This window comes from Myotis myotis, unplaced genomic scaffold (genome assembly GCF_014108235.1).
Source record: "Myotis myotis isolate mMyoMyo1 unplaced genomic scaffold, mMyoMyo1.p scaffold_m19_p_1, whole genome shotgun sequence".
NCBI classification, from domain to species: Eukaryota; Metazoa; Chordata; class Mammalia; order Chiroptera; family Vespertilionidae; genus Myotis; species Myotis myotis.
In genome coordinates, this window is record NW_023416313.1 from 159078421 (window position 1) to 159101369 (window position 22949).

At 42.1% G+C, this 22949-nt stretch overlaps 1 protein-coding gene and 1 non-coding gene across 7 annotated transcripts in view; one reads left to right on the plus strand and one right to left on the minus strand.

Moving 5' to 3' along the window:
• Window positions 1–1959: 1959 nt before the first annotated feature.
• Window positions 1960–2041, minus strand: TRNAS-GCU. Its single transcript has one exon. It is a non-coding gene; the product is annotated as a tRNA-Ser (tRNA).
• A 325-nt stretch (window positions 2042–2366) lies between these two features.
• KNL1 (kinetochore scaffold 1) overlaps window positions 2367–22949 on the plus strand; it is a 68223-nt gene continuing 47640 nt past the window's right edge. Inside the window, exons 1-4 of one of the 6 annotated variants that reach the window (XM_036297431.1) lie at window positions 2367–2510; window positions 12598–12650; window positions 14268–14307; window positions 16899–16958. In XM_036297431.1, coding sequence (XP_036153324.1) covers window positions 12616–12650; window positions 14268–14307; window positions 16899–16958 — 135 coding nt within the window. In that variant the 5' untranslated portion in view covers window positions 2367–2510; window positions 12598–12615. The remainder of the gene's footprint in view (window positions 2511–12597; window positions 12651–14267; window positions 14308–16898; window positions 16959–22949) is intronic. The other 5 variants (XM_036297441.1, XR_004965797.1, XR_004965796.1 and 2 more) reach the window with 5 other exon arrangements.

Genomic DNA, 22949 nt, shown 5'->3' on the forward strand with positions numbered 1-22949 from the left:
TCCCGGGCACTGAAGTGTTTAAGAGAGCTGCAGTATCTTGGTAATGCATTTGACTGCAATGTTTTTTTCTCCAGTGGCCTTCCAGAGGTTGAGGGGTCCTGCAATGGTTCAGGATAGGACCTGGGGAGAAGAACCCTGGTGTTGATGGAGAGTGGTTTCCTTGAGCTGCGGTTTGTTGACAAATTTGGGAGGGTAATGGAGATCTTTCCAAACCTAGCAGCCCTTTCTATAGAACTATCTTCTGCAAATCCTGCGGTAGCTGCTGTCCAGTAGATGGCGCCTCTAACTCTCATATTGCCTTAGTTTATAAATTGCTTTTTCCATTACTAATTCAAGTATTTCCCCCCACACTCCCCGGGGCTTTTTAAATAATCTGGTATGTTGTTGATTCTTTTGATTCTCTTAAAAAAAGGTAAAATGGTTCTCATAGATGAAGAGACCATAAATGCAAAAAAATAAAAAAAAAAGGACTGTTGGAGCAAGTCTTACTGCAATTCATATGAAAGACACCACAAATGAACTAAGCATAAAAACAGGTACAGAAATGAGGTATAGAAAAGTGAGTTTTCACTCAAGATTTCTCTCTCTCTCTCTCTCTCTTTGTCTCTCTCTCCCTCCCTCCCTCCTTTCTTTTTTACCTCTAGACACTTCCAGTGCTTTGTCTTGTCAGAACTTCCACAGCTGAAGATTTTCATTTGAGGAGAGAATCCACTTACTTTTTATTTGTAGAGACTCAGCACATTGATAGGCCTATCAATTTTCTATAGGAAGTTATCACTGCAAGAAGCAGGCAAAACTCAGAAAAATGATGCCGTTTAGAGGCTGCAGCACTAATGATCAATTTAAATACTGTCTGGCAAGTGCTGGGGGAAACGCAGGGACTACTGGAGCATCTAGAAGAGGACCAAAGGTCCTGAAGCAAGAGAGAACACATGGGCTAGTTGAAAGGAAATCTGAGGAAGCTTTAGGTTGCAGGACTAGGGGAGGCTTGATGATGAAGGAGCAGGAGCCAGCCAGGCAGGGGTAGATGGGAAAGAGGTATTGGTGAGTGGGTGCTTGCTCCTGAGAGAAGTAAGGACAGCATCTGCAAAGGTGAGAGAGAGAGAGAGAGAGAGAGAGAGAGAGAGAGAGAGAGAGAGAGAGAGAGAGAGAGAGAGAGAGAGACCTATTTCAGGGAAAGGTTAAGATCAGTGTCTATCACTTATTTACACATTTATTGATTCTTGTGTGCCCTGACTGGGGATTGAACCTGCAACCTTGGTGTAAGGGGAGGGCGCTCTAACCACCTCAGCAACCTGGCCAGGGAATTTGAGCAGCTTTATTGAGAGCTGCATCTCCCCATGATGTCACCGTTAGATTTCCCCTCAGCGCACATGCCTGGGGTGGGGGCTTGATCCCCAGTAGGGGGTGTGCAGGAGGCACCGGATCAATGATTGTCTCTCATCGTTGATGTTTCTACCTTTCTCTCCCTCTCCCTTCCTCTCTGACATCAATGAAAATGTATTTAAGAAAAAAAACAAACTGCATGTCCTGTGTCAAAACCAAGAATATGCTTATCTAAAGCAACGGGCAATTGCTATTTTGTTTGATTTGCTTTAGCAGCTGCAACCTGTGTCAGGCGCTCCTGCACCAAAATGCGAATTGCCGTAAACATTACCAGGCAATCATTATGATTTTGAGTCTTAAGGTTAGCTAAAACCATTACACCAGCCTTAAAATCAGGTTTATTTACATCCAGATTGATGAACGGCTCTGCATTTTTAGCTGCATTGTCGGTATTCTTTCCCTTTTCTTCACCTGTTAAGTCAGAACGCTCCAAAAGCTGTCTTTTAAACATCTCAAACCTGAGATTAGTGGTGCTAAAGTAAATGGACTAGTAAACTCACAACTGGAATCTATTCAACTATTTTATTTCCGCAAATAAATATGTCTATTTAAATCTGAGGCAAAAGTTAATTCCGACGAGGATGGGATTCGAACCCACGCGTGCAGAGCACAATGGATTAGCAGTCCATCGCCTTAACCACTCGGCCACCTCGTCCCAGAAGCCTACTTCTTCCTGGTAGCTATAGGGAGTAATACTAGGGGCTGTGACGCAATGATATGATGGCCGCCATTTTGTACGGAAGCAAAGCGCGGATCTTTTTTATACCAAGTAATCAGAAGAAGATGGCTGCTCCCACGATATGGGAGGTCTGCAATGAGGGAAACAACAACAACAAAAAATTGGTAGACAACGAGAAACCCCGAAGGAGATAAAATGGGCGTGCAGGCTGGAAAGGAAGCTGGGTTAAAGGAGCCTTCGGAAGGGGGCTGCCCCGGCGCCTAAGGGGCGGAGCCGACGCATAAAGCGGCTTTGCGCTTGCGCAGCATCTGGGCGGTTAGATTTGAAAGCGGCCCGGAGGCTGCCCGGCGCTGCGCGGAGACATCGAGGCCGTGGAGAACTACTGGCTAATGACCACGGACCCCCAAAGGTCTGAGGAGAATTTGTCAAACGGGAGGCTCGGCAGGTAAGGAGAACGGGCTTTCGTTCCGGGCTCCCGGCGGGGACGGAAGGGGCGCAGTTGGGATTGTCTGGGGGCCCTGAAAGTCCGGGGCGGGAGGCCGGGGACGCGCCCTCAGCCCGGCGGCCCCGAAAGCGCCGGGCCCGCTCCTGCTGCCGCCGCCCTCCCCCCCGAGCAGCTCCCGCCCGCCCCGGGGTCCCCGGGCCGCCGCAGCCTGCGGTCCGCGCTCCCCCGCCCGTCCTCGCGCCCGCCGCTCTTCCCTGCGGAGCTCCCGCGGTTCGTGTTTCCGACCCCGTCTGTTCTTGGCTGTAAATGACGTGACAGCAGCGAGTGATTTCACACTCTCGGCCTGTCGTGGTTTATTTACAGAGTTTGGGGTGCTACCGGCACCGAACAGACGCTCCGTTTCCGGCAGATAAAATAACATTAGCAAATAAGCCGGTATTAGTCCTCCAAAAATAAGCTTTCACAAACCTTCCTCTGTCCATTATTAGCTCAGAGTGAAAGCCCCTTTTTCTTGCTTGTTTATCTTAATACTAGAGTTTAAGAAAAAAAAAAATCTTTGAAAATTGCCCATAAGTTCACAGACATGTCAGAGAAGCCTAAGCAGAGCTTGCGCTCTAGATCAGTGGTTCTCAACCTTCCTAATGCCGTGGCCCTTTAATACAGTTCCTCATGTTGTGGTGACCCCCAACGTCATTGTTACAAATTGAACATCATTAAAGCATAGTGATTAATCACAAAAACAATATGTAATTATATATGTGTTTTCCGATGGTCTTAGGCGACCCCTGTGAAAGGGTCGTTGGACCCCCCCAAAGGGGTCGCGACCCACAGGTTGAGAACCGCTGCTCTAGATATTAAGATTGAAGCTTTCATTTCAATTGAATTAGATCAATCAAATTCCTCAGATTATGTGTCAGGTGTCATATTGCCTTAGGCTAGGGCGGGGAGCCGCTGGTTCAGAGTCCCCAATCCAAAAGAGCCCACAGTCCAGAAAGGGAACAGGGTGCACACATGGTTAGGGTACAAGCCAGGTGAAGGACCACGGGCGAGTCACAGTGGTGTGGGGCACGGAGGAGGAGGGCCTGATTGATACCTCTGACTGTGGGGACGAAAGGAGGCGTCCCGGAGAAAGCGGCATCTGAGCTGTAACTTGGAGGAATGACATGGAGGTAAATGTACCCTAAGGTTCTGCTAATTGAAGGTCAGGTTCAAAGCAGTGTGATTCTCCGTGACTGTGTGATGGCTGGGAATGTGTACAAGAGGTCAAAGAGATGAAAACTGAGTAAAAATGTTTGGCCTGGTAGCACTGATGGTGCCTTTGATGATAAGTAGGAGACTGGCTGTATTAGCCACTCTGGATACTGGTGGGACAGCTGTCCAATAGAAGGCTCCGTGATGATGGTAATGTTTTACATCTGCATTGTTCAGCTCGGCACCCTTCAGTCACATGCGACTTTGAGCACCTGGAATGTGGCCCCTGTGACTGAAGGAGGGAATTTTAAATTTTATTTTCATTAACTTAGGTTTAAATAGCTGCTGTGTTGGACAGCACTGGGCCGGAGCCTGTCAGTGGACGCCATGGAACACATTAACTCTAGTAATTGCTAGTGTAAGTACAGGCGTGGACAGGGAGCCAGAAAATAAATATTTCAGGCTTTGCAGACGACATGATTGCTGGCATGGTCTCTGTCACATATTCTTTTTTATTTGTTGTGTTTTGTTTTCTACAACCCATTCAAAATGTAAAAAAAACAACAACACACACACACACACACACACACACACACACACACACCACTTTTAAGGCCTCATTTGGCCCAGTAGCTTTGTTTGCAGACCTTTGGGTTATTTAGACTCGTAGTTCCTAAATTTTCAGCCAAAAGAAATACTTATAGGTTCCATTTGTTAAATAGTTAGGTCCAGACAACTTAAAGAGTTGCTATTAAGTTGAAACAAATGTATTTCCTAACTACATAGTAGCCTTTTAAAAATAATAATATGCATAAATTAAAGGAAAATATATTTTAATTTTATTCTTTAAAAAGATATTTTTATTGATTTTTTTTACAGAGAGGAAGGGAGAGGGATAGAGAGAAACATCAATGAGAGAGAAACATTGATCAGCTGCCTCCTGCACACCTCCTACAGGGGATGTGCCCACAACCAAGGTGCATGCCCTTGACCGGAATCGGGACCCTTCGGTCTGCAGGCCTATGCTCTATCCACTGAGCCAAACCGGTTAGGGCTTAATGTTATTAATAATCACAATTATTTACTAACTAGAGGCCTGATGCACAAAATTCGTGCGAGGGGCTTGGCCCCCACCACCACGATGGCCTCAGGCCTCTGCCACTTCTGCCTGGCCCCACCTGCTGCCCCCCACCCGCTGCCCGCTGCGGCTTGGTCCGTCTGGTCTAATTAGCATATTACATTTTTATTTTTATAGATTGGATATGTGTGCCTGTTGAGCACTGCACAGCTTTTCAAATCTTGGAGTTAGATCAGCCACTGCCTTCCTCATTTCCTGTACCACATTGATTAAAAGAACTGCTTTATATCACAGCATCTGCCAAAGACCCAGCTTTGCAATAATACGGGGTGTCCCCAAAACATGTATACACACTTTAACAGCTGATAGCTCAATTAATGTTTCTTTTCAGCCAGACTAAGTTTTGAACAAAGGAAGTTCATCCTAAAATGCTACTGGAAGTCTAAAAACGCAGTTGAAGTACAAACACTGCCTTTATAATTATTCACAGGGTGTTGCCCCCTCAAAATTTATTCACACTTTAACAGCTGATTACACTTTAACACTTAATTTTCAGTCCTTTTCAGATTTAACTGATTTGAAATAAAGGGTGAAGTTAGACTAAGCTTTGAACAACAACAAAAAATTTATCCACTAGACTTTTTATGGGGATACTGGCAACATTCGACGAATTGAGGACACACAAATACTCAACGAAATGATTTTTGATGTTTGTGATTCCATTGCTTCAAGTTCTCAGCAGTGCCTGGACCAGAATGGTCATCAGTTTGAAAACTGCCATTGACAAAATATATATATATTCATTTATGTAGATCCTTTTAAATTTTGAAAATGAACTGTATGTTAATAAATTCTGACTTTATAATCATTCAAAGTGTGTATACATTTTTGGGGGACATCCTATATGTTATCAAAACTAATGTAATACGAATAGGTACTATTTTGAGCTAGTAGTTCACGCTGTGCCTGACATGTTGGGAACTGCCATTTCTCACAAACTTTAAAATATTTCAGGACACCTCTGTGAGTATACAGTAGCACCCCAGGTGTAACCGTGACCTTCTGGTTCATAGGTTGACGCTCAACTACTGAGCCAAGCCGGCCAGGCCATAACAGAATTTTATAAATGAGGCTTAACATGGGAATCTAGGGTCTCCTAATTCTGTTGAAGTTGGAACTTATAGTTATGTGATAAATAGAATAATTTTAAAAGGAGACTTAAATAAGTTTTTAATCTCTCCACATACATGCCAGCTAGTTTATAGATTAGACAGGAATGATGCTCGCTAATTTTAAACAGTGAAGATGTTTAGGTGGTTCTGATTAGATAGTATTTAATATCATTATTTGTGAATTTGAATATGTTACTGAATTTTAAAATATTCTCAAAAAGAGAAAAAATATGCAAGTCAGTGATCATAAAGTAACTTTTAAGAATTATTTATTAATTACTCATTCAGCAAATTGGTACTATGCTGGACTCTGAACTTAAGAGACACCAGCCCTATTCTCAATAGTTTACTGTAGCCCTAACCGGTTTGTCTCAGTGGATAGAGTATCAGCCTGCGGACTCAAGGGTCCCAGGTTCGATTCCAATCAAGGGCATGTACCTTGGTTGCGGGCACATCTCCAGTGAGGAGTGTGCAGGAGGCAGCTGATTGATGTTTCTCTCTCATCGATGTTTCTAACTCTCTATCCCTCTCCCTTCCTCTCTGTAAAAAAATCGATGAAATATATTTTTAAAAAATAGTTTACTGTTGGGGCAAGGATAGTTTGGGGAGATAACAGGAATAAATTAATTTACATAACAGACTTAAATTACAGTGTGGTAATATTACAAAGGAGACATATGCAGTGCTACAAAGCGTGCTTTTCTTGGCTTTCTTGACAAGGGAGAATATAAATTTAATGACTCAGGAAAGAGCTTTGTGTGTGCAAGAATAGAAATGCTAGTGTGGCCAGCATGGTGAATAAGGAAGACAGTGATATGAGAGACAGTATGAAGTCTGAGGGACAGATAGGGATCAGGTATTGTAGAGCTTTGGTAGGTCCTGGTGAAGTTTACTCAGTATGATGGGAAGCCATTGAAGAGTTTTAAGTAGGGGAAGATAACTGCCTAATATGTGGAAAAAAGATGGGCGGGGGGTGGGGGGGATGGGGAGGATAAGAGTGAAAACAGGGATACCAGTGAGGTGGATATTGCAGTATTGTACACGAGTGATAATGGTAGCTTGAACTACAGTGGTAGTACTAACGATAGAAGTGAATGGGTTTGGAATATATATTGGAAATAGAACTATTAAGACTTGATGATGGATAAGAAGTGGAAATAAGCTTGTTTGATCTCTCTCTCTTTTCTCTTTTATTGGTCTTAGAGAGAGGATGGGAGAAAGGAGGGGGGGGAGAGAGAGAGAGAGAGAGAGAGATCCTTCAATCTAGGTATCTACTAGTAGGTATGTGCCCTGACTGGAATCAAACCCTCCACCTTTCAGCATACCAGTCAATGCTCCAATTAACTCAGCCACACCTGCTAGGGCACCCTTGTTTGGTCTCAAAGGGAAAGTTTTCAAAGTTTCACTATTAAATTGATGTTTGCTATTGTTTTTTAAATAGATATTGTTTATTAGATTAACGAATTTACTTTCTATTCCTAGTTTGCTAAGTTTTTCTTTTTTTTTTTTGATTAATTAAATCTTTATTGTTCAGATTATTACATTTGTTCCTCTTTTTACCCCCCATAACTCCCCTCCACCCAGCTCCCACCCCACCCTCCTCCATCATTCCCCACCCACTGTCCTCATCTATAGGTGCATGATTTTTGTCCAGTCTCTTCCCGCATCCCCCTCACCCCTTTCCCCCCCAAGAATAGTCAGTCCACTCCCTTTCTATGCCCCTGATTCTATTATAATCACCAGTTCATTCTGTTCATCAGATTATTCACTTGATTTTCAGATTCACTTGTTGATAGATGTGTATTTGTTGTTCATAATTTGTATCTTTACTTTTTTCTTCTTCTTCTTCTTCTTCCTCTTCTGAAAGGATACCTTTCAGCATTTCATATAATACTGGTTTGGTGGTGATGAACTCCTTTAGCTCTTTCTTATCTGTGAATCTCTTTAGCTGACCTTTAATTCTGAATGATAGCTTTGCTGGATAAAGTAATCTTGGTTGTAGGTTCTTGGCATTCATCATTATGAATATTTCTTGCCACTCCCTTCTGGCCTGCAAAGTTTCTGTTGAGAAATCAGCTGACAGTCGTATGGGTACTCCCTTGTAGGTAACTGAGTTTCTTTCTCTTGCAGCTTTTAAGATTCTCTCTTTGTCTTTTGCTCTTGGCATTTTAATTATGATGTGTCTTGGTGTGGTCCTCTTTGGATTCCTTTGTTTGGGGTTCTCTGCGCTTTCTGGACTTGTAATTCTATTTCTTTCACCAGATGGGGGAAGTTTTCTGTCATTATTTCTTCAAATAGGTTTTCAATATCTTGCTCTCTCTCTCTTCTTCTGGCACCCCTATAATTCGGATGTTGGTGCGCTTGAAGCTGTCCCAGAGGCTCCTTATTTTTGGATTCTTTTTTCATTTTGCTTTTCCGGTTGGGTGTTTTTTGCTTCTTTGTATTTCAAATCGTTGACTTGATTCTTGCGATCCTCTAGTCTGCTGTTGGGAGTCTGTATAATATTCTTTATTTCAGTCCGTGTATGCTTAATTTCTAGTTGGTCCTTTATCACAACATCGAGGGTCTCATTAGATTTCTTGAGGGTCTCATTAAGTTTATCGGCGGTTTCTAGAAAATTCTTGAAAAACCTTAAAAGTGTGGTTTTGAATTCTATATCCAGTAGTTTGCTTTCCTCCATTTCTGTCATTTGTGTCCTTTTTCTTTGTCTCCGCATTTTTATGCTTCCCTGTGTTGAGAAAGTGGTTTTCTGTGCTAAGTGTCCTCTAGGGCCCAGTGGTTCAGCCTCCCCAATTACCTGAGGAGGACACTTTTTGGTGCACCCCCTTGTGGTCTTTGTGCACAGTCTTGTTGTAGTTAAGCCTTGATTGTTGTAGTTATCACTGGGAGGAATTGACCTCCAGGCCAATTGGCTGTGAGAATCAGCTGTGTCTGCAGTGGGAGAACTTCTGTGCTGGAGACACCTCTCCGGGGTAAGACTTGCTTCAATGCGGCTTTGGTGCTCACTGAGTCTGCCCCCTGAGTGTGTCCTTTATGGTTCCACGGAGCTGCAAACTGGATGGTCCCACTCTGACCTCTGGGTACCCTGGCTCCTGGATCTCTAGGGATGTGCTAATCTAGCCTCTGCCTTAGGCTACCCAGCAAAAGCCTCCCTGCAGGGCTTGGGCGGGGCGGGTCCCATGGGTCAACAGGGCGGGGCTAGCAGTTATGGCTGCTCTCGGAAGCCCCACTTCTCAGTGTCCCAGCAATTGCTGCAAGCCCCTCTGAGAGAAAGCTGCCCTCGAGTTCTGACCGATGCCAGACAGTCCCCCTTCTCCCATATGAGTCTGGGTCCCCAGAGACTCGCCTGGAACTGGAGCTCAGAGCTTGAGACTCCCTCCCGATTAAAAACGACACCCACTCCCTCAGCCGCCAGCCCGCTCCATGTGCGCCTCTGTACCTTAGTATTTTACTTCTGCACTGCGCCTCCTCTGAGTCTCGGTATGCTTTTCTCTTTCCTTCTAGTTGTAGAATTTCCACTCAGCCAGCCTTCCTGTGGTTCTGGATGATGTCTGTTCCGTCTTTTAGTTGTATTTTTGAAGTGGTTGTTCGAGGCAGCAAACTCCGGTGTTTACCTATTCCGCCATCATGGTTTCTCCTCAAGTTTTTCTTTTGTTTTAAACATGAAAGGATGTTTAAAGTTCATCAAACTTTTTTTATTGGTTAAGATGATCATATGATTTTTTTATTTTAATCTGTTAGTATGATTAATTATAAAATTAATTTTCTAATGTTAAATCAATTTTGCATTTCTGGAATAAAACCAGCATGACCACGATATATATCCTTTTTACAAATTGCTAGCTCCTTTTTGCTATTTATTTAGGATTTTTATATTAATGTAGTGTAATCTTTTCTTTTTTAAAAAATATTTTTTAATTGATTTCAGAGAGGAAGAGAGAGATAGAAACATCAATGATGAGAGAGAATCATTTATCAGCTACCTCCTGCATGCCCCACACCAGGGATCAAGCCCGCAACCCGGGCATCAGTGTGCCCTGACCGGAATCCAACCTGAACCTCCTGGTTCATAGGTCGACACTCCATCACTAAGCCATACCGGCTGGGCAACTTTTCTTGTATTGTATTTATCTGTGTATGGTGGGGTTGGGTGGATGCTTGTGTATGTTAGATGGAGGTGGTTGCAAGGAAAGAGCTTTTTTAAAATACAAAATAGTTAGCTAAAAGTAGTGAAAGTGGTTGCTTTGGGGAAATGAGGAAATTGAAGATGCTTTATAAAAACTAATCTTGTACAATCAACTTCTTATACTATGTACAAAAAACTAAAATTTAAAAATATTACTTTAACTAGATATGGGTGTTGTCTGTGAACAAGGGGGTAAGTAATACCAGAAGAATGGATGAGCAGAAAGTAATGGAGGACAAAATGAGAGAGTCAGAGATCAAATCCTAATAAATGCCCTCATATATATGTATAGCTGATTGAATAAGTTGATATTAAAAAATAAATGTTTTTATTTCAGTTTGAATTTCAGGTGTATTACGAAGAATCATTTCCTAAATTGTTTTTTTGTTACATAGGATGCAAGCATATAAAATAAGTTATCTTTTAAATAACAGGATTTTTATTTATTGCTAAAAATAAGAACATGGATTCTAACAGTTTTGAGTATATGTATTCATTAGTATTGTAATAGAAATGTTAATATTGTTGAGTCAAATCTCTAGTATTCTTTTTTTTTTTTTTAATGGAAGTTTTTCTTACCCAGGGGTGAGGTTCAAAAGTTAATGCATAAAGTAAAAATCTCATATAGTAATGGCTAGGGAAGAGCTAAGACCAATTGAGGAAATGTCAGGTTATGCCTCTTATTTCACACTTTTTCCAAGACAATCACTCATTGAGTGGAATTGTAAGTGTAATCAGCTGCATTGTTTATTTTTATTTTTTAAATATATTTTATTGATTTTTTTTACAGAGAGGAAGGGAGAGGGATAGAGAGTTAGAAGCATCGATGAGAGAGAAACATTGATCAGCTGCCTCCTGCACACTCCCTACTGGGGATGTGCCCACAACCAAGGTACATGCCCTTGATTGGAATCGAACCTGGGACCCTTGAGTCCGCAGGCTGAAGCTCTATCCACTGAGCCAAACCAGTTAGGGCATCAGCTGCACTGTTTAAAACATTATTTTCGTGTCTTAAAATAGTTTTGCTGAATATTTATATTTTCATAAGATCAACATGCATAATATGCAAATCTAGTTTGATACCTAATTAACTTTATTTTGGGATTGAATTATTATGCAATCCATAAATTTTTATAAACTAGGGCAAACCTTTATTTTAACCACTAAAGTCCATATCATCCCATTCAGAGTTAGTCACTGATTTTATCTTAAATGCTAGAGGCCCAGTGCACAAATTCGTGCATGCATGGGGTCTGGCCAGCCCGCTCCTATTGGGGTCCCATCAGGACAGGGCTGGCCGGGGGAAGGGGCTGCGGGCCAGTCGGAGTGGGGGAGCCCATCAAGGGTAGGGCCAGCCTGGGGGAGGGGCTGCAGGAGGTTGGCCAGCTGGCCCCACACCCTATTGGGGTAGGGTGGGCAGTCAGGGGCGGGGCTGGTGGGGGGGAGAGGCTGCGGGCCAATCAGGGTGGTGAGGGCCCATCAGAGGCGGAGCTGGCCTTTGGGAGGGGTTGCAGGAAGTTGGCTGGCCAGCCCTGCACCCTATTGGGGTCGGGGGCAGCGGGGAGGCAATCAGGGGCAGGGCTGGCCAGGGAAGGGGCCGCGGGGGGGTTGGGGGGGTTGGCCAGCTGCCCCGTCCTTGATCGGGGTGGGAGAGGCTGATCGGGCCGGTTCGCTGGCCGCAGTGGGCATCATAGCAACCAGTCGTTTCTGTAGTTACAGCGTTCCGGTCACTGGCTTTTTATATATATAGATAATTTTAAATATAATTTTCCAGAAGTGTTGATTATAATAGAGTATATAGCTATAACCGGTTTGGCTCAGTGGATAGACTGTCGGCCTGCGGACTCAAGGGTCCCAGGTTCAGTTCCGGTCAAGAGCATGTACCTTAGTTGCGGGCACATAACCAGTGGGGAGTGTGCAGGAGGCAACTGATTGATGTTTCTAACTCTCTATCCCTCTCCTCTCCCTTCCTCTCTGTAAAAAATCAATAAAATATATTTAAAAAAAAATAATAGAGTGTATAATTTAAACTCCTCAAAATTTCTGGTCTTATGGCCCCATAGTGTAGCTTTTCATCCTTTTTTTTTTTTCTTCTGTCTTTCCCCAGAAAGTAATACTGAAGTTAAAATTCTGCTCTTAGCCTTAGCTGGTTGCTCAGTGGTTAGAGTGTCAGCCCGAAGAGTGGGTTCGATTCCAGTCAGGGGCACTCCAGCCAAGGGCATGTACCTCAGCTGCAGGCTCAGTCCCCAGCCCCTGTCAGGGTGTGTGCCAGAGGCAACCAATCCATGTGTCTCTCTCACATAGGTGTTTCTCTCTTTCTCCCCCTTCCACTCTCTTTGAAAATCAATGGAAAAACATAGCCTCGGGTGAGGATTAACAACAAAAATATCTGCTCTTAATCTCTTCATGAGTTGTACTTTCTCTTCTTTCTCACCTTTTCTAATATTGTGTTTGTTACAGAAAAGGTTTTCTTCAAAAATGGATGGGATGTCTTCAGAGACTAATGAAGAAAAGTAAGTTCATTTAATGCCTCTAAAAGTGTTAAACTTTATCAGAGAAAAGATACTTCTTCAACTAGTAGGACCTATTGACTTTGTAACATTTATTTTTTTCCCCTGGAAGAGAATGGAAAAAGATTTCAGAAGTTATTAATACGTCTTCCTTGCCATATCTTTATATAAACTCATCTAGAGTCAACACTGAGATAGGCTTTAGAGACCATGTCTCATCTCTTCAATTTAAGGATGAGAAAATTGAGGCATAAAGAAATGAAAGGATTTGTCTAAAGTTGGCATCACAAACTGGTGGCCTGTTTACAATCAGAGACATAATTTTTTTTCCTTAAGATGGGTTTTTTAATTTTTGAATTAGTTGCCAAATTTCAAAATTTCATATAACAATTAGATTTTCAGCTTCTCTTGAAAAATCAGCTGTGGCTACACTGGATTTATATTTATGCTTGGCAACAATTAACCTGGGTGGAATAATGGCTATGACCTTCAGACTAGTCAGGAACTCTCCATTATAGTCTCCATCCCACCTATTTTTCTTGCACTTACTAAAGTATATGCTTTGCCTTCATAGGCATTTGAATGTTTACAACCTGTTCTAAAAAAATCACACAATAATAAAATGAAAACTAGAATCTCTTGATTTAGAGCCCATTTATCTTATAAATTGTACCTTTGTAAATATTTAAAATTATGTTGTACTGTGTTTTAAGAGACAGTATTGTAGTATACAATATGTATTTTAACCAGTTAACTACCACACGTCCAAAACGGAAACCATCCCCACATGCCACAATATTTTGAATGTAATTAAAAAAATCATCTGACTCTGAAGTTGAATAAAGGATGTCATCTTCTTCTTGCGAGGTGCTTGGTTCAATTATTTCTTCATCTGATGCTGTTTATGGGAATTGAATTTTATTTGCACAATATAATATATTACAGTGATAAATTCAGTAATAAAATAATAATTTTCAATTCTATGGAAATATCAGCAAAAGTGAGCGTAAAATAAAAATAAACCGTCGACATGAAAAGCCTCAAAAACACTAAATTTTGTTGATGCTCCAAAGACCAAATCTATAAAAAAAAATGAAGAATGCACACCGTGTTTACCATTTTAGGCATGAAATTCATGATAACACAAACAAATCTCAAGTGTCACAATGAACAAAAATAAATTCTCAAGTGTCTCAGTGTTTATCTCTTGCACGTCTGAATGACAACCCTATATATCTATATTGAAATTTCTTCCATATGCGCTGGAATATTTACGAATTTAAGTTACCATAATTTTCTTTACAAACCCAGAGATGTCACTAACAAGTCTGATTTTAAAATTGGGCAACCAGAGTTGATATGCGAAGTTTGCAGCTATAGGCTCAGTGTCATGTGGGGAAGGTCCACTGCTTGTGTCTATAGATGCTTATGGTGTACAAAGGGTTAAAACACTCTGACTATAAATATTGAATTTAGTGTTATAAATTTTGCTAAGTGAAAGTAATGCCAAGTTTGTTAAGTGAAAGTGATGGCCAATTTAAAAGCATGTAAGGGATAATGTGGACTTTGGAAAATTCATTCTTCTTTCGGTGTCTATATAAAATTTTTTTTCTCTTTCAGTGACAATACAGAGAGACCTGTTAGAAGACGACATTCCTCAGTAAGAAATACTTATATTTAAGTTAATTGTTAACATTTTTTGAATGAGACTATATACAACAGTAATTTTGACTGTGGCATCACCATCCTACCCCCACTGGCTTCTGTTGCTTTCTATATAGACTCAGATATTTAACCTGATTCACAATTCTATAAATACATTAAAATTTTTTATTTCATTAATTTCATGGTAATTTTATGAATTGTATGCTATATAAATTATCTACTTATATAAAAACCCTGGGTGTAATATCACAGCCAGAAGTGCGACCAACCGGAAGGAAGTCAGTCCTGCAGGGGTCGTCTTGGAAATGGCTGCGCCCTCCCCCAGCTGTTTCCTGGAGGGCGAGGTTTCAGGCAGGAACCCACCCTCGGAGCGGAGCGTGGAAGTGGAATGATTTGTAATGGGTCTATTATTGAAGCTATCTTTGGAAATACTATATCTATAGATAATATTAAAAATATATCTAAATGTGCAGTTCTTTGTCCAAAAATGAGCATGTTCAAAAATTAAATGAAGAAATTTTGGATATACTCGATGGAGATTTTCACACATATTTGAGTGATGATTCCATTGATTCCACAGATGATGCTGAAACGGAAAATTTTCCCATTGAATTTCTTTATAGTATTACTCCTGCGGGAATGCCGTGTCATAAATTAAAATTGAAAGTGGGTGCAATCATCATGCTATTGAGAAATCTCAATAGTAAATGGGGTCTTTGTAATGGTATCAGATTTATTATTAAAATATTACGAGCTAACATCGAAGCTGAAGTATTAACAGGATCTGCAAAGGGAGAGGTTGTTCTGATTCCAAGAATTAATTTGTCCCCATCTGACACTGGCCTCCCATTTAAATTGGTTCGATGACAGTTTCCCGTGATGCCAGCATTTGTGAGGACTATTAATAAATCACAAGGACAAACTCTAGACAAAGTAGGCTTATTCCTACCTGAACCCGTTTTCACACATGGTCAGTTATATGTTGCTTTCTCTCGAGTTTGAAGAGTATGTGAGGTTACAGTTAAAGTTCTAAATACTTCATCACAAGGGAAATTAGTCAAGCACTCTGAAAATGTTTCCACTCTTAATGTGGTGTACAGGGAGATATTAGAATAAGTTTAATCACTTTATCAGTCATTGTTTGCATCACTGTTGTTTTTATATCATGTTTTTGTTTTCATATCATGTTTTTGTCGTTTTTGTATCATGCCTCTGTTGTTTTTATATTCTTTTGTTACTGTTTATTAATAAATTTATATATTATTTTCATATACATTTTACTAATTTTCTTTCATCTCTCACACTTCTATTATAGAGAAAGGGCAAATAGCAATATTAAAATATCTCTGCTAATTAATTCCCTTTTTAAAAAAAATATTTTTTATTGATTTTTTACAGAGAGGAAGGGAGAGGGATAGAGAGTTAGAAACATCGATGAGAGAGAAACATTGATTAGCTGCCTCCTGCACACTCCCCACTGGGGATGTGCCTGCAACCAAGGTACATGCCCTTGACCGGAATTGAACCCGGGACCCTTGAGTCCGAAGGCTGATGCTCTATCTACTGAGCCAAACAGGTTAGAGCAATTAATTCTTTTTTAATGTGCACGAATTTTGTGCACCAGGCTACTAGTACTTTAATAAAACTGTTTTTAAAAAGATTTAAGCTGCCCTGGCCCATGTGGCTCAGTTGGTTGGGCATCCTTCCATGCACCAAGAGTTGCTGGTTCTATTCCTGGTAAAGGGCACATGCTGGGCTTGTGGACTCAACCCCCGGCAGGAGGCATGCAGGAGGCAGCTTCCCTACAATGTGCTCTCACATTGGTGTTTCTATCTCTCTCTCCCTCACCCTTCCTTTCTCTCTAAAAATCAAGAAACTATTATTTTATATATATATATTTTAAACTGATATACAAAGCTATAGCAAGACCCAAAAATATCCAACTTAAACTGATTTGAGCTAAAAATTTATTGGGTTAATGAAATTGAAAAATCCAAAATCATGACTTTAGGCATGATTTACTGACAAGGGGTTCCAACAGTATAATCAGTACTGGGATAATCTTTCACTTTTTCTACTCTGACTGCTTTCTCTGGGTAATCTCCATTATTAGACAGGTTCTGTGTGCTTACTACTTCCGGGTTCAAGTCCTACATGGAAAAATAGTGTGTATATCCTCAAGATAAAAACAACTCAGGGTTGAATCGTTTGGCTTAATTATTTTGATATGGGTCAAGACCTCATTCCTGAACCAATCACTATTGCTGAGAGAATATCATGTGTAGATTGTTCTAGACCAGGGCTACATGTTGTACCCTAGGTTGAAATGAGCTTTACCCAGACCACGTGGGATCAGAGTTGGAAAAATAATTGGGGAAGGTAGGCAGGAGGGAGAAGATATTCCTATTTGATACCAAATATTTACATGAGCCACAAAGCATAGCACTGAACAGTATGATTTTGAGGAATATGAGAGGTTTTTTCAGGAATTTTAGCATCTCTACCTTTCTACTTATGGTATAACTTGAAATGAACTGATTATTAATAGATATGCCAGATTTTCTTCAACAATTCCCTTACTTCTAGATTTTGAAACCCCCAAGGAGTCCTCTTCGGGATCTGAGAGATGGGAATGAAATAGTTCAGGTAAGTTTCTAGTATAAATGCTTTATAGATGACTATTTTCAGTGATATTGTTAATAGTAAGGAACTTTGTTAGTCATATGAAGAGAGAACATCATAAATGATTCTCTATTGAATATGAACAAGTAAGCATGCCATGGTTTTCAGATTAAAATCCAAACACTCGAGTAAGCTGGCACTCATGATTTTTAACCCCTATTTACTTTGCAGCCTTCTTTCTTGCTACTCTCACACATATGTCTCACCAATTAGAATTGCTTACTATTCCCCAAGCAAGACATGAACTCTGGTACCTGCAAGTATTTACATATGATGTTCCCTCTGCCTAGACAGCTAGTTCTCATTCTTCTTTTTTGTTTTATTAAAAAATTTTTAAAAATATACTGAAAGTGGGAATAGTTTTACAGTGAATGCTCATATAGTCATATAGTGAATGCTCAACTAGATTCTCGAATTAATATTCTATCATACTTGCTTTATCATAAATCTGTAGCCCTCTTTATTTGGTAATTCCTATTTGTCTTTCAAGACTCAAGTTTGGAATCACTTGTCTCAGAAAAATCATCCCTCTATACCAGGCGTGGGCAAACTACGGCCCGCGGGCCGGATCCAGCCCGTTTGAAATGAATAAAACTAAAAAAAAAAAAAAAGACCATACCCTTTTATGTAATGATGTTTACTTTGAATTTATATTAGTTTACACAAACACTCCATCCATGCTTTTGTTCCGGCCCTCCAGTCCAGTCAAAAAGTTTGCCCACCCCTGCTCTATACCTTCTATTGTAATTATTTACTAATGTCCTTTCTAAATTGAGAGCTCCCTAAAGGCAAGAACTTTATCATGTGTTTTTTAAATATATTGTGCCCAGCCTGGCTGGCATGGCTCAGTGATTGAGTGTTGACCTATGAATCAGGAGGTCATGGTTCCATTCCTGGTCAGGTTCCATTACTGGGTTCCAGGCTTGATACCCAGTAGGGGGCATGCAGGAGGCAGCTGATCAGTGATTCTTTGTCATTAATGATGTTTCTTCTCTCTCTCTCTCTCTCTCTCTCTCTCTCTCTCTCTCCCGTCCTCTCTGGAAAAAACCAAAAATATTGTGCTCAGTAAATAATGGCTTCTAGTACATTTTGTTGATGGATGCAATGCAAATAGTTTTGGAGAACATATAATTCTGAGTGCTCATTCTACTTTGGCTTCTTTAATCTTTCTTCCTTTTTTTTTACTTTCACTTATAAGAAAATCTTTTCAATTAGTGTTTTGGGTTTCCTTTTTAAAATATATATACTAGAGGCCCGGTGCACGAATTTGTGCATGGGTGGGGTGGCCTGCAGGGTGGCCTGCGGGGATCAGGCCGAAACCCGCAGTCCAACACCGCCTGCAGCTCCTACCTGCTGCTCCCGCTCATCCTGGCCCCACTGCGCCTGCTGCGGGCTTGCACCCTATCAGTCCCAATGGGGAGAGGCTCACGCTGCTGCAGTAGCACTTTCCAGCTGTGACTTCTGGGTCTGGTGCCCTCCCAGGGGGAGTGGCCTGCAGGATCGGGCCTAAACCGGCTCACTGACACCCTCCGAAGAGTCCCAGATTGCGAGAGGGCACAGACCAGGCCAAGGGACCCCACCAGTGCACGATTGGGGCTGGGGAGGGACCGTGGGAGGGCTCCAGGTGTGTCTGGCCCCGTCTTGCCCAGTCCCAATTGGGGCCAATCGGGGCCGGCTGGCTGGGGAGGGACGTGGAAGGTTGGCCAGCCAAGGTAGACTGCAGGAGGGCTCCAGGGCGTGTCCGGCCCATCTTGCTCAGTCCCGATTGGCCGGACCCCAGCAGCAAGCTAACCTACCGGTCGGGTGCATCTATCCCTGGTAGTCAGCGCACATCATAGCAACTGATTGACTGGTCAACTGTCTGACCCCTGGTGGTCAGTGCACATCATAGCAAGCGATTGAGAAGCCTTAGCATATCATTAGCATATTATGTTTGATTGGTTGAACAGTCGACCAGTCACCAGACGACTGGACACTTAGCATATTAGGCTTTTATCATATAGGAGCAGAGGCCCAGTGCATGAATTCATGCATGGGCGGTTGGCCGGCTGGCCCCGCCCTCTGGTTGAACTCCTGGTTTAACTCGCAGTCGAACTCTCAGTCGGGAACAATTTGCATATTAGCCTATTATATAGGATTTTTTATTGATTTCAGAGATGAAGGGAGAGGGAGAGAGAGAGAGAGAAACATCAATGATGGGAGAGAATCACTGATTGGCTGCCTCCTGCATGCCCCCTATTGGAAATCGAGCCCGCAACCTGGGCATGTGCCCTTGACCGGAATCAAACTTGTGACCCTTCAGTCCACAGGCTGATGTTCTATCCACTGAGCTAGACTGGCTCTTGTTCTTTTTTTATTACAGTTTACATTCAGTATTATTTTGTATCAGATGTACAGCACAGTGCTTTGACAATCATAAAGTTCACAAAGTGCTCTCCCTGATATTTTTAGTACCCACCTGGCACCATCCATAGTTATTACAATATTATTGACTATACTAGAGCCCCAGTGCATGAAATTTGTGCACGGGGGCGGGAGGGGGGTGCTGTTCCTCAACCTGGCCTGCACCCTCTCCAATCTGAGACCCCTCGGTGGATGTTGGACATCCCTCTCACAATCCGGGACCGCTGGCTCCTAACCGCTCTCCTGCCTGCCTGCCTGATTGCCCCTAACCGCTTCTGCCTGTCAGCCTGATCACCCCCTAACCACTCCCCTGCCGGGTTGATTGATGCCTAACTGCTCCCCTGCTGGCCTGATGGCCCCCAACTGCCCTCCCCTGCTGTGACCCGCCTCCTCCACCAGGACCGACCTCCTCCGTGCCATGCAGAGCTGCAGGACCCCCAGGCCTCACTGTGTGGAGTGGCCACCGGGCCCTGCCTCCGCTGTGTGCACGGCCATCTTGTGGCAGCCATCTTGTGACACTGTTGCGCGAGGACGTCGTGCAAGGGCGTGACGCCACGTAGGCTTTTATTATATAGGACTAGAGGCCTGGTGCACGGATTCGTGCACAGGTGGGTTCCCTAGGCCTGGCCGGAGATCGGGGCCAGTTGGGCCATCTCTCCCAGTTCTGATCAGGGCTGATCGGGGCCGGCCAGGTTGGGGGAGGGACCATGGCAGGCTGGTCGGCTGGGGGGAGTGACCACGGGATGTTGGCCAGCCAAAGGAAGTTGGCTGTGGGAGCGTACTGACCACCAGGGGGCAGCTCCTGCATTGAGCATCTGTCCCCTGGTGGTTGGTGCACATCATAGCAACCAGTTGACCCATCATTCGGTTGCTTAGGCTTTTATATACATAGATTCCCTATGCTGTACTTTACATCTCTGTGACTGTTTTGTAACTATCAGTAATTCTTAATTCCTTCATTTTTCACCCAGTTCCTCAATGCCTATCTCCTGGCAACTATCAATCTGTTCTCTGTATTCGTGAGTCTGTTTCTGTTTTGTTTGTTTATTCATTTTGTTCTTTAGATTTTACATATAAGTGAAATCATATGGTATTTGTCTTTCTGTGTCTGACTTATTTCACTAAGCAAAATACCCTCCAGGTCCATCCATTCTGTCACAAATGGTAAGATTTCATTCTTTTTTATTGCTGAGTGCTATTCCATAGCTTGCTTGCTTGCTTGTTTGTTTATTTGTTTATTAATCCTCACCTGAGGATTTCCAGTCATTTCTTTTTAGACAGAATGGATGGGAAGGAGGAGGGGGAGCAAAACATCAGTGAGAGAGAGACATATCGATTGGTTGTCTCCCGCACACACCCCAACTGGGGCTGGGGATTGAGCCTGCAACCGAGGTTCATGCCCTTGACCAGGAATTGAACCCAACACCCTTTGGTCTGTGGGATGATGCTCTAACCACTGGCCAGGGCATACCACAGCTTTTTTATACAATCATCTCTTGATGGGCTCTTGGGTTGCTTCCATATCTTGACTATCTTCTATAACAGTGATGGCGGACCTATGACACGCGTGTCAGAGGTGACACGCGAACTCATTTTTTTGGTTGATTTTTCTTTGTTAAATGGCATTTAAATATATAAAATAAATATCAAAAATATAAATCTTTGTTTTACTATGGTTGCAAATATCAAAAAATTTCTATATGTGACACAGCACCAGAGTTAAGTTAGAGTTTTTCAAAATGCTGACACGTCGAGCTCAAAAGGTTCGCCATCACTGTTCTATAATAATAAAAGCGTAATATGCAAATTGACCAAACGACCAAACAGTGGAACAACCATCTGATGACCTTCCGGATGAAGCCAGGGCTGCGAGGGCCGAGGCAGCCACGGCTGTGAAGGCCTACTCTTGCACATATTTTGTACATCAGGCCTCTAGTTATAAATAATGTTGCGATGAACACAGTGGTGCATATAATCTTTTGAATTAGTGTTTTAAGTTTCTTTGGTCATATACTCAGAAATGGAATTGCTGGGTCATAAGGCAGTTCCATTTTTAACTTTTTAAAAAAATATATTTTTATTGATTTCAGAGAGGAAGGAAGAGGGAGAGAGAGAGAGAAACATCAATGATGAGAGAGAATCATTGATTGGCTGCCTCCTGCACGCCCCCCACTGGGGATCGAGCCTGCAACCGGGCATGTGCCCTTGACCAGAATCGAACCTGGGACCCTTTAGTCGCAGGTCGACACTGTATCCACTGAGCCAAACCAGCTAGGGTCGTTTTTAACTTTTTGAGGAACCTTCATACTGTTTTCCGTAGTGGCTGCACCAATCTGCATCCCCACCAACAGTGCATGAGAGTTCCCTTTTCTCCTTATCCTTGCCAACACTTGTTTGTGGATTTATTGATAATAGCCATTCTGACAGGTGTGAGGTGATGATTCATTGTGGTTTTAATTTGCCTTTCTCTAGATGACTTTGAGCATCTTTTCATATGTCTATTGGCCATCGTATGCCCTCTTTGGAGAAGTGTCTATTCAGGTCTTTTGCCCATTCCCATTTTTTAATTGGATTTTATATTTTTGGTGTTGAGTTGTATGAGTTCTTTACAAATTTTGGATAGTAACCTCTTATCAGATGTATCTTTGGCAAATGTGTTCTTCCATACTATAGGTTGTTTTTTCTTTTTATTGATGTCCAGTCTTTTTATTTTTCAAATACATTAAGCTTTTTTCTGCATTAGAGCTCCTGTACATATTCTGCCTGGAATGCTTTCCCTGTTCCCAACCCTTCATCGGACAAATAATACTTATATAAATAAAGTTTAGGTTTCAACTTAAATGTACTCTCTGAAAGAGATCTTCCCTAATTCTCAGGCTAAATTAGGTTGTTTTTTTTAATATATTTTATTGATTTTTTACAGAGAAGAAGGGAGAGGGACAGAGAGTTAGAAACATCGATGAGAGAGATCAATCAGCTGCCTCCTGCACACCCCCCAGTGGGGATGTGCCCGCAACCAAGGCACATGCCCCCGACTGGAATCAAACCTGGGACCCTTCAGTCCGCAGGCCGACGCTCTATCCACTGAGCCAAACCGGTTCGGCCTAAATTAGTTTTTTATGTAGTTTTCCTTCTTATCACTTGCCATATTTTGAGTTTTATGTATGTATGGATTTTTGTTTTAAAAATCTCAGTTTTGTCCTGGCTGGTTTGGCTCAGTGGATAGAGTGTTGGCCTGCAGACTGAAGGGTCCCAGGTTCGATTCCAATCAAGGGCACATGCATGGGTTGCGGGCTCGATCCCAATAGGGGGCTTGCAGGAGGCAGCTGATCAATAGTTCTCTCTCATCGTTGATGTTTCTATCTTTCTCTCCCTCAACCTTAATCTCTGAAACCAATAAAAATATATTAAAAAAATAAAATAACTTCTAAAAAATGTCAGTTTCACCATTAATTTCTAGTAGAGTAGGACTGGTTCTTTTTTCTTTTTAAATATATTTTTGATTTCAGAGAGGAAGGGAGAGGGAGAGAGAGATAGAAACATCAATGATGA